Raw genomic sequence first — 13,534 nt, 5'->3', positions numbered from 1 at the left:
AAGTTTATCTCCCCAAGGCTGCTCACCCGTGAGACTTATCTAGCTGAATGTCAGGTCTAGTCTCTAACAGAAGTCTCCGATTCAAGAGTCAGGATCCTGGGAGAGACTCTCCAGCCTCAGGGCAGATCAAGGTGGCATCTCTCCAAATATGCAGAGCAGGTCATTGCTCTTGGTCTCTACTTATATACTGCCCAGCGGGCATAAGGATCCTAGGACTTTCTGGTTATCTTGAGTGGGTGATGTCAGTGGGTTCTGGTTATCAGGTGCAGCCTGGGGTGAAGTGGATGGAGTTCCTAACTAAGCTATTTTTACAAGTGCAAAGGCTTATTTTTTTCACTGTGCTCATTACAGTGTGCTTATAGGAGTGGGGGACTAGAAGTTTGCATATAAGTGCATGTAGACACCAGAGGTCCACCACATAGAAGGCTTTCTACACTCTCCATCTTTTTCTCGAAACAGGGTCCTGCACTGGGCCTGGAGCTCACAGATTTAACAAGAGCAGCTAGCCAGACGCCTCAACAATCAACCCTGTCTGTCTCCCCAAAGCTAGGATGCCAGCTGTTAGCTGATACACCCTTCTTATCTTGATACTGAGGATCCAAACTCAGGCCCGAGTGCTTGTTCAGGGAACACTTTACCAAATGAGTTATCTCCGCAGATATATAACAATATATATTATATATTACATATTACATATCAAAGCCTCCTCTACCAAAACTCGCCCACCACCCCATGCCGAAAAATGGTGTGCCGGCAGATGTGTGAGGAGCAGCTGGGTCACAGAAACGCCTGAGGGTTCCTGCTGGGAGGAGCTGTGGGCTGGCCCATAGGAAACTTGGACTGAGAACTTTCTCGGGAGTTCCAAGTAGGGCAGAGGGTAACGATCGACCAGGTGCGGACGCCAGCAGGGAGCGCTCACAGCTGCAGCAGCTCCCTTTGCCCCCGGCCCTTGCGAAACAAGTCCTGGAAGTCGGGGCTGGCAGTCGTGGGGGAGGCAGGACGCTCGCCGCCAGACCGCCCTCCCGCCCTTTAATCCGTCCCGCCCCCAGCAGAGTTCAACCCAGCCCCACACTATGCACAAAGCGGGACTGCTGCTCGGTGGCTGGACTCGAGCGTGGAGGTGGGTAAGAATGGCCAGCTCCGGGGTGACTCGCCAAAACCCACTCGCGAATAAGGTGGCCCTGGTCACTGCCTCCACCGACGGGTGAGTAGGGGAGCCAGAGTCTCCATCCGGAAACAAGGTTTCTTTAACTCCTGGACTCTTGTCCACAGGCCTCAAATACGGCCAGAGGCCTGCCGGGGGGACGTAAGGGAAACCCAGGGTGGTTCTGAAATCGCTTCGAACCCCACTGCCCAGTGGACCCAGGTCCCCATACTTCTAGGCTGCCCCAGTCAACAGCTCCGCCTAGAGTATGGGAAGACCAAAACAACTAGTCAAGGTTTCAAAGCTCTTGCCACCCCTTCTGACAGCTTCCGCAGTAGCCACACCCCTACTTACAAGAGACACAAGATCTTGTGTCGGCTTAAGTCAGTATATTTTGACCACTCTGCCCAGCCTGTCTCACCCACCACTCCTATCTATCCTGTTTTTCCATCCCCAAAGGACTTCCGGTAGATAAAAGTTCCTCGAAAACCCAGAATACAGATATATATGAAAAGCTAACATCTGGCGATTGTAAAATATGTCATTGATATTTAGATTTTGGGCCACGCTCTTCCATGAAGGCCCCCAAATCTAACAAAGGATGGTATTTTGAGGTTGTAGGCTGGTAGGAGAGATGTGTAGGAATATACGCTCCTTCAAGCAAGACTCTCAAGCCACAGCCAGGGCAGCTACTGAATTCTCATCTCATTTCTCACCCTCTCTCCCAACTGGATATAGATAGGTACAATAACCAGTCATGAGGCCTGTGGTAGATCATGTCGGGTCATGGAACAAAAGATAAGGTCATAGTAAAATCATCTGCGCCTTTCCTTCTGTCTATACTTAAGTATACTCTACCTATTAGAGGTATGTGGAGCTCAGACCCAGGGAGAGCGAGAACCCACCCAGCAGTCTGAATCCAGAGCCCATGTCTGCTGTGGGATAATGTTTTTGTACACTGGTTTAATAAAACGCTGATTGGCCAGTAGTCAGGCAGGAAGTACATGTGGGATAAGCTGACAAGGAGAATTCTGGGGAGAGGAAGGCTGAGTCAGGAGATGCCAGCCTGCCATCCAGGGAGCAGCATGTATCGGCACACAGGTAAAGGCACGGAACACTTGGCAACATATAGATTAACAGAAATGGGCTGAGTTTAAATGTAAGAGCTCGTCAGTGGTAGGCCTGAGCTAATGGCCGAGCGGTTTTAATTAATATAAGCTTCTGAGTGATTATTTTATAAGCAGGCCACGGGACTGCAGGGCCCAGGCAGGACCGGAGAAACTTCTGCTACACATGTCTGCTGTCACCCTCTTCCCGGCTGGAGAGGCCTCGACGGGGTATCTCTTCTTGCACTTGTAGGATTGGCTTCGCCATCGCCCGACGTCTGGCTGAGGATGGGGCCCACGTAGTCATCAGCAGCCGCAAACAGGAGAATGTGGACCGTGCCGTGGCCACGCTGCGCGGAGAGGGGCTGAGTGTGACTGGCATCGTGTGCCACGTGGGGAAGCCAGAGGATCGAGAAAGGCTGGTAGCCATGGTGAGCAGGAAGGATGTGGGCACTGGGCCAGGAGGTGGCAGAAGGGGGGCAGCTGGTACCTTCATCCCTCACTCTGAAGGCAGCACTGGCTCCTGCCAGCATCCCAGTGCCCACACCCGAACCAGCCCACCAATTTTTTTAAAGATTCATTTTTAATTACGAGTATAGGAGGGGGAGGGCTGGTGGGCGCAGGTGCCTGGGGAGCCCAGAAGAGAGTTTTGACTCCTCTAGAGCTGGGGGTGATGAGCCGCCTGGTGTGGAGGCTGGGAACTGTACTCAGGTCAGTTGTGAGAACAGTACCATCCTCTCAACCGCTGAGCCATCTCCCCAGCCTCTCGCCAATACATTTTTATTGTGTGCCTTTTCCGGTTACATCTGCATCCTAAAAATCTAAGAACAACCAGATTCTCCCAGCAAGAGAATCAAAAGCCACTCTGGTGCCTCAGCCTTGGGTGATCCCTTAGACATCCCCCCCCCAAAAAAAAAAATGGCTGGTCTGATTCTCTAGGATGAGCTAATAAATGCTCCCCTGTTCTTTGGCTCACAGAGCTTGTGGGCACTTGTAAGAGGCAGTTCACCGTGTTCATTCACCTACTATGAGCCAATTCTTTTGTGTAGAGCCTTATGTAGCCTGGTGGTGGTGGTGGTGGTGGTGGTGGTGGTGGTGGTGGTGGTGGTGGTGGTGGTGGTGGAGGAGGTAGTGGTGGTAGAGGTTTTTGTTGTTGTTGTTGTTATTTGGGGGTTTGTTTTTGGTTTTTTTGAGGCAGGATCTTGTACGGGGAGCTAGAGTGGTATGGAATTCACTTTGTAGCCCACTCTAGCCATGAACTTGTTTCCCCAGCGCCGGAAGTACCAATGTGAGCCACCATACCCAGGCAAGGACTGTTCTCCCCATGTTTACAGAGGCTGTGCTGGGTCACACAGCTGGAGACACATCCCAGGGTCTCACAGCCAGGAGGGAAAGATCTGTGGTTCAACCCAGGCCTGCCCTTCTTCCCATGCCTACACACTAGGCACATCCCGTTTGTGTAGTGCTGGCCCCTAGGTACCCAAATAGACTTTAGTCTAACCCAGGCCAGCTTGACACTTGGCACCAGCCTCCAACTGTGTAGGAAAATGTGAACCATGCTGCAGAGAAGCTACATCTTCCCCCAAAACTCGGGGTGCGCACTATTCCACAAAGTGCAAGGGAGGATCCACCAGCACAGAGAAAGCACAGCCTGTGAACACACAACAGTTGACAGAAATAATTTGGGCAGTCTTCTTGGAAAAAGGAGGCCTTTAAACAACAGTTGACTGAAGTCAACAGATAAAAAAAGATAATTCCATTTTTTCATTATTTATTTTTATTTTATGTCTATGAGATTTTTTTTTTTTTTTGCCTGCATGTATGTCTCTACATTGTGTGTGTTTTATGCCCATGGCAGATAGTACCATGTCCCTTGGAAATGGAGTTACAGACAGTTGTGAGGCACCATGCAAGTTCTGGGCCCCAAACCAGGGTCCTCTGTAAAATCAACTAGTGCTCTTAACCACTGAGCCATCTCTCCAGCCTCAAGATAATTCCATTTTTAAAGAACTGTTGACAGATACTTAAATATGCTTTGTAAAGGGCCAAATGTGTGTCCGACAAAGTTGTATTGCCTGGCATAGACTGCTAGAAGAGCCTGAGATGGTAGTTTTAATCATGAGAAGCAGGGGCCAATTAGTGACAGCCATTTAAAATGAACATAGAGTGCGCGCACGCATGCACACACACACAGTGCTGGGGTCAAACCCAGAGCCGTGCACAGTTTCATGTCAAAGCCTATGGGGTGGGGAGGCTTGGGATATGCTTTAGCCATTAAATCTCTTGCCCTGCAAGCAGAAGGACTGAGGGTCAGGCTCCAGGGCCCACATGAATGCCAGATGTGTCTGGGGGTCGCCCGTAATCGCAGCCTCAGAAGACAGAGATGGGATCCCCAGAGCAAGCTCTGGATTTGATTGACAGACTTTGACTCCAAAGAATAAGGTGTCATAGCAACCAAGGAAGGTTCCTGACATCAACCTCAGGCCCCCACACATGTACACCCACATATGAATGTGCAAATACATGTGAAAAGAAGAAAAGCCTTATGAAGAAAATATCCTCAGCTGGGCGGTGGTAGCACATGCCTTTAATCCCAGCACTTGGGAGGCAGAGGCAGGCGGATCTCTGTGAGTTCAAAACTAGACTGGTCTACAAAGCAAGTTCCAGGACAGCCAGAACTGTTATACAGAGAAAACCTGTCCTAAAAAAAAAAAAATTGAAAAAAAGAAAAAGGAACTATCCTCCGGCCACCAGCAAGTTCACTTAGCAAATCCTGCAGCCCTGGCTCTGAAGTTGGGCTTGAGTTAGACCTCAAGGAATGGGTGGTGATAGGCAGATAGGATGAGGATGGGGCTCCAGTGACCCTGATAAATGAACAAAGAGCCAAGGACCAAAGGGAAGAGGGGCGCTCTGTGAGTCCTCAGCCAAGGGCTAGAGCTGTGGGAAGTGGGCTGCATGGGTGGGACTCCGGGACTTCCACAGCCTCCCAAAAGAGTGTCAGTGATTGTGTGGCAAATAGAACCCACGTGAAGCTTGCAGCAAGATGAGCGTGATTTAAAGGATAACCTGGCAATGGTGAGGATACCCTTACACCGAAGATGCCAGACTAAGAACATCAGTGAGGCAGCCATTGGCTATCATCCAGGTCTAGGGCAGTGACCAAGGGACTAGTATGGATTACTCAAGAGACAGTGGGAACGGAGATTTTTCTAACCACATATCAAGAAATGAGAAATAGGAGAGGCGAGTCACATACACACGTGGTATACACACACATAGGCATACACACATGTACATACATAAAAAAATCAAGACTGTTGGGGAGTCTGTAGAACAGATGTCAGGATGGAGAGTGATGGGGTAACCGTCAGCAGTTTGAGATATTCTCTTTTAGGGTCAGCTGCTCCCTAACAGTGGTTATTGATCATAACCTCCCACCCTGCATCACAGCTCAGCAGTGGTGTGGTGAGACAAGATGTGGGACATCCTCACTTGATAATCCTTCATTTTAAATAAATAATGTCGAAACAGACAGGTCCAAAACACATTGTGGTGATCATACAGTGTAGAGCAAACTCCGAGAAACATCAATGCGGTCTTTTCTCATTCGGCATTTTGGGGGGGTGGCTTTTTATATTGGGGTTTGGGGTTTTTGAGACAGGGTCTTGCTCTATAGCTCAGACTGGCCTCAAACCTGTGATCCCTCTGCCTCAGCTTCCCCAGAGCTGGGATCGCAAGCATAGACTATCATATCCACTTTCTCATGAACTTTTATGGTTCCGTGGCGCTCAGTCAACACACAGCCTTCTCCCCTGTCTGTGCTGACAGGCCTGGAAGGGAAGAAAGGGTGGCAGAAGCCAGAAGAGGGAGAACACCCTCTGCTGCGGCCCATTACCCTGCCCACTTCCCGGACATTCACAGAGCATAACATACATCACTCTCCTTCTGTTCTGTTCCTGCCGGCCACATGTCATCAGGCTCTTTGCACACAGCCAAGGCAGGCAACTGAGACTTTGGGCTACAACACCCACATTTAGAATGCATGAGCAAGTGTCAGTCGGTGGTGGTTTTAAAGGTGTCTGTCACTTTAAATTTTTGTTAAATGAACGTGTCATCGACAGCCTGGGTATTCCTTTAGCCGTGTAGCAACAACTGAGCTTAGCACCTAGTTATCGAGAATAATTAGTTAAAAGGAGAAGGTAGCAGATGGTGTGCATGGTTAATAACACCCCTCCTCTGCCAAACTGGAGGCACAAAGTTGATTGAGGGCCCATTACATGCTATTTGCCCAAGGCTTCCAAATTGCCAGGTCTGGGCAAACACAAAGCCTGCTTTTAAGGTGGCTTCTACCTACTGACAAAAGCTTGCTGGCATGTCTTCCCAGGCCTTCACCGCCTACTTACAGCTTACTAAGGAGGTGAGGGGTCTCCTTCCCTGGCTTTCTCGCTCTCGCCTGGCCTCTTCTGTACCACTGGGCCAAGAAGAGAGAGGAAAAGGACATCAAAGCCGAGTGTGAGACCGCTTCAAAGCCGGACTAGACAGAGTCTTGCCCATCACATCTCTCCTGCACAGCTGGTTTCGGAACGATCCCGACGGGCTGTTGGAGGCCTCCTAGGAATCAGCTCTCTGCTAGAGTCAGAGTCTGACCTCAGTTCAGCCGCCACTTTATACCCTGAAGGGGAAAAAAAAAATCCTTTTGTCTTTCCCAAACACCAAAGAAATGGGCCACCCTGCTCTTAGATGTCCCCACAGAATAGTTCTGAGTTACAGTCTTGAAAAGTGAACCTCCTTGGACCTAGGCGTCATCACTTCCACCATGAGGAAATTGGGCTAGAATGATCCTCCTCCTCTGGGATCTTCCTTCCTTCAGGTGCATGTGGACAGGCTGGCTTTGAGGTCATGGTAACATACTCAAGGGAAGTGGTCAATAGGTACTCAAGAGGAGGTCCGGCAATAGATCTGAGGTGAGCAGTGGAGGCATAAGAATGAAGGCGCACACTAAAAGGAGGTGTAAAGAAAAGAACAACGGTCAGAGACGCCCTTAGAAAAGGCGCAGATTGAGAAAAGCTCAGAAATAAATCATAGCTTCAAATGTCAGCAGAGCTTAGGGTGGCTTTGGAGAGAACCGGCTTCAAGAAAGACATTTGACAGCTACTCCTGAGATGAAACTCCGCGTCAGCGTTGATGAATGCACCTCCCTCCCTTAACTGTAGCCCTGACTCACACCTTCTTCCTCTCTAGGCCGTGAAGCTTCACCAGGGAGTTGATATCCTGGTCTCCAATGCCGCTGTCAACCCTTTCTTTGGAAGCCTACTGGATGTCACAGAGGAGGTGTGGGACAAGGTGAGAGATTAAAGCGGCAGGGAACAGACTTGGCCTGCCTGCACAATGCCTCCCTCCAGAGCGTGGATGTGAAGGGCTCACCAGGGGCTTTACCAAGTGTGGGGTTTGGTCCGCCCTGCCCTGCTCGCCTCTCTCACCTCCGCTTGTCCCTAGCTCTGTCTACCATCATTTGCTCTGTGCTAGCTACCTCTGCTTCCGTTCCTCACCTCTCCCCCTAGCCTGCTCACCCACGCCCTTCTTCCTGGTTTGTTTTCAACAGAAACATGGTAGCTAAGAGGCCAACAATACTATGCCTAAACTTACCCACCCACCCGTCCCCTTCTCAGCTGTTGGAAAAGAATGCTTTTTCTTTACTTGGGAATGTTAATAACTGCTGTTGACTGAAATGTCAATTTTGGCGAAATTACAAAAGTTGATGCGTTCTAGCATACAGCCTTTGGATATGACCTGTTTCTTCTCTTTCTAACCACACTGCTAAGAAAATTCTACGTGCCTAAAAGATGCTAGGATGTTGGCTTTCAGGTGAACGCGTCTTGTCACATCATATTCATAATGTAATTTGCCCATCTACAAACACCCTTTAACGATAAAGCTCTAATCTAAGGTCACTATGCCCACATGATTTGGATATGCTAAATTCTTATGATCCCCTGTGGATTTCTCAACAGGAAAGTGTAAGGATAGCAAAAATATTATAGTTTATTAGCATTCCAGACAAAAAGGCCAAGGTGCCAAAGTGTTCTTCAGTGCGCCAGTTTCTGGTTAAGATAGTTTTTAAAGTAAAGAAGCCTCTTTTGGGAAAAGCCAAATAAAACAAGTTTGTAGATCAGTAATTTTTCTTCTCCTTTTTATTTGTAAGTTTTTTAAATTTTTTTATTTTTAATTTTGTTGTTGTTTTTGTTTTGTTTTTGTGTTTTGAGACAGGGTTTCTTCAAGCTGGCCTTGAACTCGCAGAGATCCACCTGGCTCTGCCTCCCGAGTGCTGGGATTAAAGGTGTGCACCACCACTATCCAATTTAATTTTTTTTAATTTTTATGTGTATGTGCTTGGCCTGTATGTGTGTGTTTGTGCACCACATGCATGCAGTGCTCACAGAGGCCAGAAGAGGGTGCTGGGTAACCTGGACGTTAGACCTCGAGTGTACCTGTCATCCCAGTACCAGGGAAAACAAGGCCTTGGTAAGAGTTGACTGACCAGTCAGTCCAGCTGAATCCATGAGCTCTAGGTTCAGTGACAGACCCTGTCTCAAAAACAATAATAAGTTGGAGTAGCAACTGAGGAAAACACCCTGAATTGACTTCTGACCCCCACATGTACACACATACCTGCCCCCACAAAAAAAATTAAATCAAGATGAGCATGGTAACACATACTTGAAATCCTAGCACTAGGGAGGCTGAGGCAGGAGGATTGCCATGAGTTAAAGGCCAGCCTGGGCTACAGAGTAAGAAAATAAAACTGTACAGATATGTGAAGAGGTTAAGTCAGGCCAAAGATAAATAACTAGAATCAAGGTAAAGGATGCTGGATGTTCACTATATTTCTATCTCAAATGTTTAGTAAGATTAAAATTTCTCAGACTGGGGGGGTGGGGGGTGGCGGCGGCGGCGGCGGCAGCAGCGGCGGCGGCGGCGGCGGCGGCGCAGCCTTTAATCCCAGCACTCGGGAGGCAGAGCCAGGTGAATCTCTTGTGAGTTCAAGGCCAGCCTGGTCTACAGAGCGAGATCCAGGTCAGGAACCAAAACTACACAGAGAAATCCTGTCTTGGGGGGAAAAAAAAATTCAGACTAAGAAGTTAACGTAGGAACACAGAAAGTGAACAACCCACTGCTTAGAACACGTAAGAAGGTCATACATTTAAATTTTAAGTTTGAGATATGGGAATTTTGATCATAGAGTATACCCCAGCTCCCCACAAATGTTCCCTCATTACTCTGCTTTCTGATAAATATCCATCCAGACAGTCTATTCTGGAGGTCCTCTTACTCCTTAAGGGCAGAAGCCAAGGAGGCCACAGAAGCCCCCAGGTGTCTCGGGTCAGGCTACGGTTCCCTGAGAAGCACAGGACACTCTAGTGCAGGTCCAGGCAGTGACCCAGGTCCAGGCAGTGACCCAATTCCAGGTTCCCCCACCCCCAACTTGGAAGAAATACAAAATCCAGCTCAAACCCTAAGCAGCCCTGAGAGGTCAAGCTGCTTGTGGACTGGCTGGCTAGGAGAGATGGCTTCCCTCGGGCCCACCTGACCTGATGTGCCATCAGCTAGCTGTGAGAGGCACCTCCCCAACCTTGAACCCCAGTTTTTCCCCTTGTTAGGTCAGCCGTGCCCGCAATCTCTATCCACTCCAACTGGCGTTTTTGGGCGTTTTCAGGAGACCTGTGTAACTCCTCATCACTGTACCCTTGCATCAACCTTCTCATGTTCTCTTCCTTTCTCTTGGCTTCAGGTTCTGAGCATTAATGTGACGGCTACGGCCATGTTGATAAAAGCGGTGGTGCCAGAAATGGAGAAACGAGGGTAACCGATACTGAGCGGAAGCTTGGGTGAGATGGGGCCCCACATGGGCCAAAAAGGCTCAGCTCTCTTTCCTTTTCAGAGGCGGCTCGGTGGTCATCGTGGGTTCCGTAGCAGGCTTCACTCCATTCCCTGTAAGAACCTACCACCTCTACCCTAGCCTCCATCCTATACTGTCCACCCCTCCAACTGCCCAAAGAAGGATTTTAGATCATTCTACCAGTCCTCTCCCACAAAACAGACACCTTGCTTTCATGAACCCTAACCAACCTGAGACTACAAGGTGACTTCTGACTGTGACCCTCCCTTACAGGACGTGCCTTTTGGACTCCCGCCTTCATTGTACAATAAGAACCAATGATGACCTGCAAAGGAATGAACTAACTCATTCTTTCCCCAGGCTCTGGGCCCTTACAATGTCAGTAAAACAGCTTTGCTGGGTCTTACTAAGAACTTCGCCGCAGAGCTGGCCTCGAAGAACATTAGAGTGAACTGCTTGGCGCCTGGACTCATCAAGACTCGTTTCAGCGCTGTGGTGAGAAGGGAGAACACGGAACCCCCAGACACCCTGGAAGGACAGGGAAGCCCAGTGCCTGAGTCCTGAACCCCCACCCCTCCCATTCCTGAGGCCTGGGCTTTTGCATATCCCCTCTCTTTACCAGTTACCTTCCCCAGACCAGACCCTCACATAGTCCTTTCCTACTGGGCTCTACCGAGTGAGGAATGTGAGCCCTATCCATATTGTATCCTGTCTCGTAAAGTGGATGAGAATTGAGGAGACCAAGCAAGATTCCTGAATAAGACCTGGCAAGGATGAAGTAGAGGCCCGCAGTGGGGAGGGCAGGGAGTGAGGGATCAACGCGAGATGAGAATTGGACTCCCCCCTCCCAGCTGTGGGGGGGACAGACAGCTCCCACCCTTCTCTTCCCATGCTTTCCTCTTCTTACATAAAAAGGTTTCTCTTCTTCCTGCAGTTATGGAAGGACAAATCAAAAGAGGATATCATAAAAGATAGCATGAAAATTAAAAGGTAAGCTGTGACTTAACGACAGAAACCTCACCCCGGCTCTCAGTCCCACAGATGACACAGCATGCCTCTCCTAGACTTCACAGATTCATAAACCCATCCCTCCTATGATCTGACCGAGGACACTGCTTTCATTGCAAAAAGCAAAGTAGAGCTCTCGTTCGCTGTCTGCTTCTACCTCGAACCTGTGGAGACCCGAACCCAGAAGGCAGTGGCGTTTCCAGCCCTCAGACTGATGGGTCCTACCAGCCAAGTAGAATGAGGGTGAAGGCCACAGAGCCCAGACTCTGCCTGAGGAATCTCTCTCTTCCTCAGTGGGCTAGTGTAACTACTCAGACATTTCTGCGAGGTCTCTATTGCTCGGGATTCACTGCCTTCTGACTTCTCTAGCTTGACTCTTCAAGGACAAAGGCTAGCAGTATCTACTAGTCCTCTTTACTAGTCCAAACATTCCATCCAGCCTTCCTCGGGTTCTCCCAAAGTCATGCTGAAGTTGGGCATGAGCTTTAGGCCTAGTTAACAACTTGTTGACAAGTCAGAGCAGTGCCATTCTAGAGACTCCAGTGAATGATCTAATCCAGAGCGGCTGAGTCCTGGCTGCACATTTGAATGTCTAGGGAAGCAATGACAAGCTCAGGTGATCAGGGCCCACTCCCAGGGACTCTTCTGTAATTGGGCCATGGTGGAATTTGCACATCATTCTCCCTTTCCTTTATTGGGCCTCCCAAGTAACTACAATGTGCAGCTAGGTTAGAGAAACACTCATCTAGGCCTTCTAGTCACTCACTCTGTCACCTCTAGAACATACAGAATCAAGATAAAAACAATGGGATTTAGTACATTCTTATAAAGTGAATCTGGTCTTAAAAGGATAAAAATAGATTCCTGAGAAGGATCTGTACATTGAACCCATACAAATGAAATGTAACTTGATCATGCTATTTCCTGCCACAAAGACTCTCTGACACTTGAGTCATGTATATGTTGAAACAATTTCTTTTGAAATACAAAATTAATTGTTCACCATTTTATCAGTTCCACTTTGCATTCTGGTATCTAAAAAGAGTGTTTCTATATTTAAATATAATATGGTTTTGCAGGAATCTGTATTTATGCTTATATAAATGATAACTACATGATCGTAACCACCCCATTTAATAGGGGGAAAAAGCTGTACACAGGTTCTGAAAAATCACCTAATTTTTAACTTTTTTTTCAATATGTATGGGTGGGGGTTTTTTTTGTTTGTTTATTTGGCTGGTTGGTTGGTTGGTTTGGTTTGGTTTTTTCAAGACTGGTTTCTCTGTGTAGCTCTGGCTGTTCTGGAACTCGATCTGTAGACCAGGCTGGCCTTGAACTCACAGAGATTTGCCTGCCTCTGCCTCCCGAGTGTTGGGATCAAAGACATGTGATGCCCAGTACTAGGCATCACATCCCATGGAACTGGAGTTTCAAACTCCATTGTGCCTTGTGTGTTGGGACACCTGGGTCCTTTGGAAGAGCAGCTAGCCAAATGGTCTCAACCACTGAAACATCCCACCAGCGCCCACCTGATCATTCTTAAGCAAATTTCACACCCTGTGGGCCAGTTGAGAAAGGCTAGCCCGATTTACGTTCGCTCCCTCCTTGTTTCCTGTTTCCCAGGCTAGGCAAACCAGAGGATTGTGCCGGCATAGTTTCTTTCTTGTGCTCTGAAAATGCCAGTTACATCAACGGCGAGACGGTAGTGGTTGGAGGAGGAACCCCTTCTCGCCTCTGAGGACCGCCTCTAAGGACCAAGAGACAGCCTCCCAGGGCAGAGGTTAACTCCAGCTGGTGTGTGTGGGAAGGGTGCAATCCACCTTGTCTCTGTGGCCCTTCCTTGCCGCTGATTTTGTTCACCCCACAAAATCAGCTCCACCCGGTAATAAATCCCTGCTTTCTCTGTGGTCAAAGTGTGGTCAGATGAGCATCCCTGCTGTTGCTATGGCCTTGTAAAAAGGCTTGGGGCGGGGCGGGGTGGGGGGGCGTGGAAAGGACTTCCTGAGAAGGCTGTAGCTACCTTGATGAAGACCAAGTCCCCCTTACCCGCCCCCTCCCCCGTCTCTGGAGAATTTGAGGGGAGACAGAAGGGACCTGGAGTGAAAGGAACAGAAATGAAAATTAACAATTTACAAATAAGGTACCAATAAAACGAAGATGATCGCGTTGCTCTGCATCAGTGTGTGCTCATTTCTCAATGTGGGGTGCTTAGAATATCTGGGAAGTCTGGGCAGTGCTGAATCTCTGGATTTTCCCCAAGCCTCCTCCCTGTCTCCAAGGCCTGAGCTTGGTGCTCAAGGGTGGAGGTGTCTGCCGAGCTGCCAGCTGGGGGGGGGGGGGGGGAGGCGGCTCGGGAACTCCCAAGTGCTACTCTTAGCC

General features: G+C 48.9%; 1 protein-coding gene across 1 annotated transcript; it reads left to right on the top strand.

Moving 5' to 3' along the window:
* The first annotated feature begins 879 nt into the window (after window positions 1–879).
* LOC114708717 (dehydrogenase/reductase SDR family member 4) lies at window positions 880–13,331 on the top strand. The gene is made up of 8 exons (XM_028892203.2): window positions 880–1,204; window positions 2,504–2,681; window positions 7,492–7,593; window positions 10,040–10,110; window positions 10,190–10,241; window positions 10,508–10,642; window positions 11,082–11,137; window positions 12,779–13,331. The coding sequence occupies exons 1-8, from the start codon at window positions 1,074–1,076 to the stop codon at window positions 12,891–12,893; spliced, it is 840 nt and encodes a 279-aa protein (XP_028748036.1). The 5' UTR covers window positions 880–1,073; the 3' UTR covers window positions 12,894–13,331.
* Window positions 13,332–13,534: the final 203 nt, after the last annotated feature.

Source organism: Peromyscus leucopus, chromosome 9 (genome assembly GCF_004664715.2).
Source record: "Peromyscus leucopus breed LL Stock chromosome 9, UCI_PerLeu_2.1, whole genome shotgun sequence".
Taxonomy (NCBI): Eukaryota; Metazoa; Chordata; class Mammalia; order Rodentia; family Cricetidae; genus Peromyscus; species Peromyscus leucopus.
This window is presented reverse-complemented; position numbering and strand designations above follow the sequence as displayed.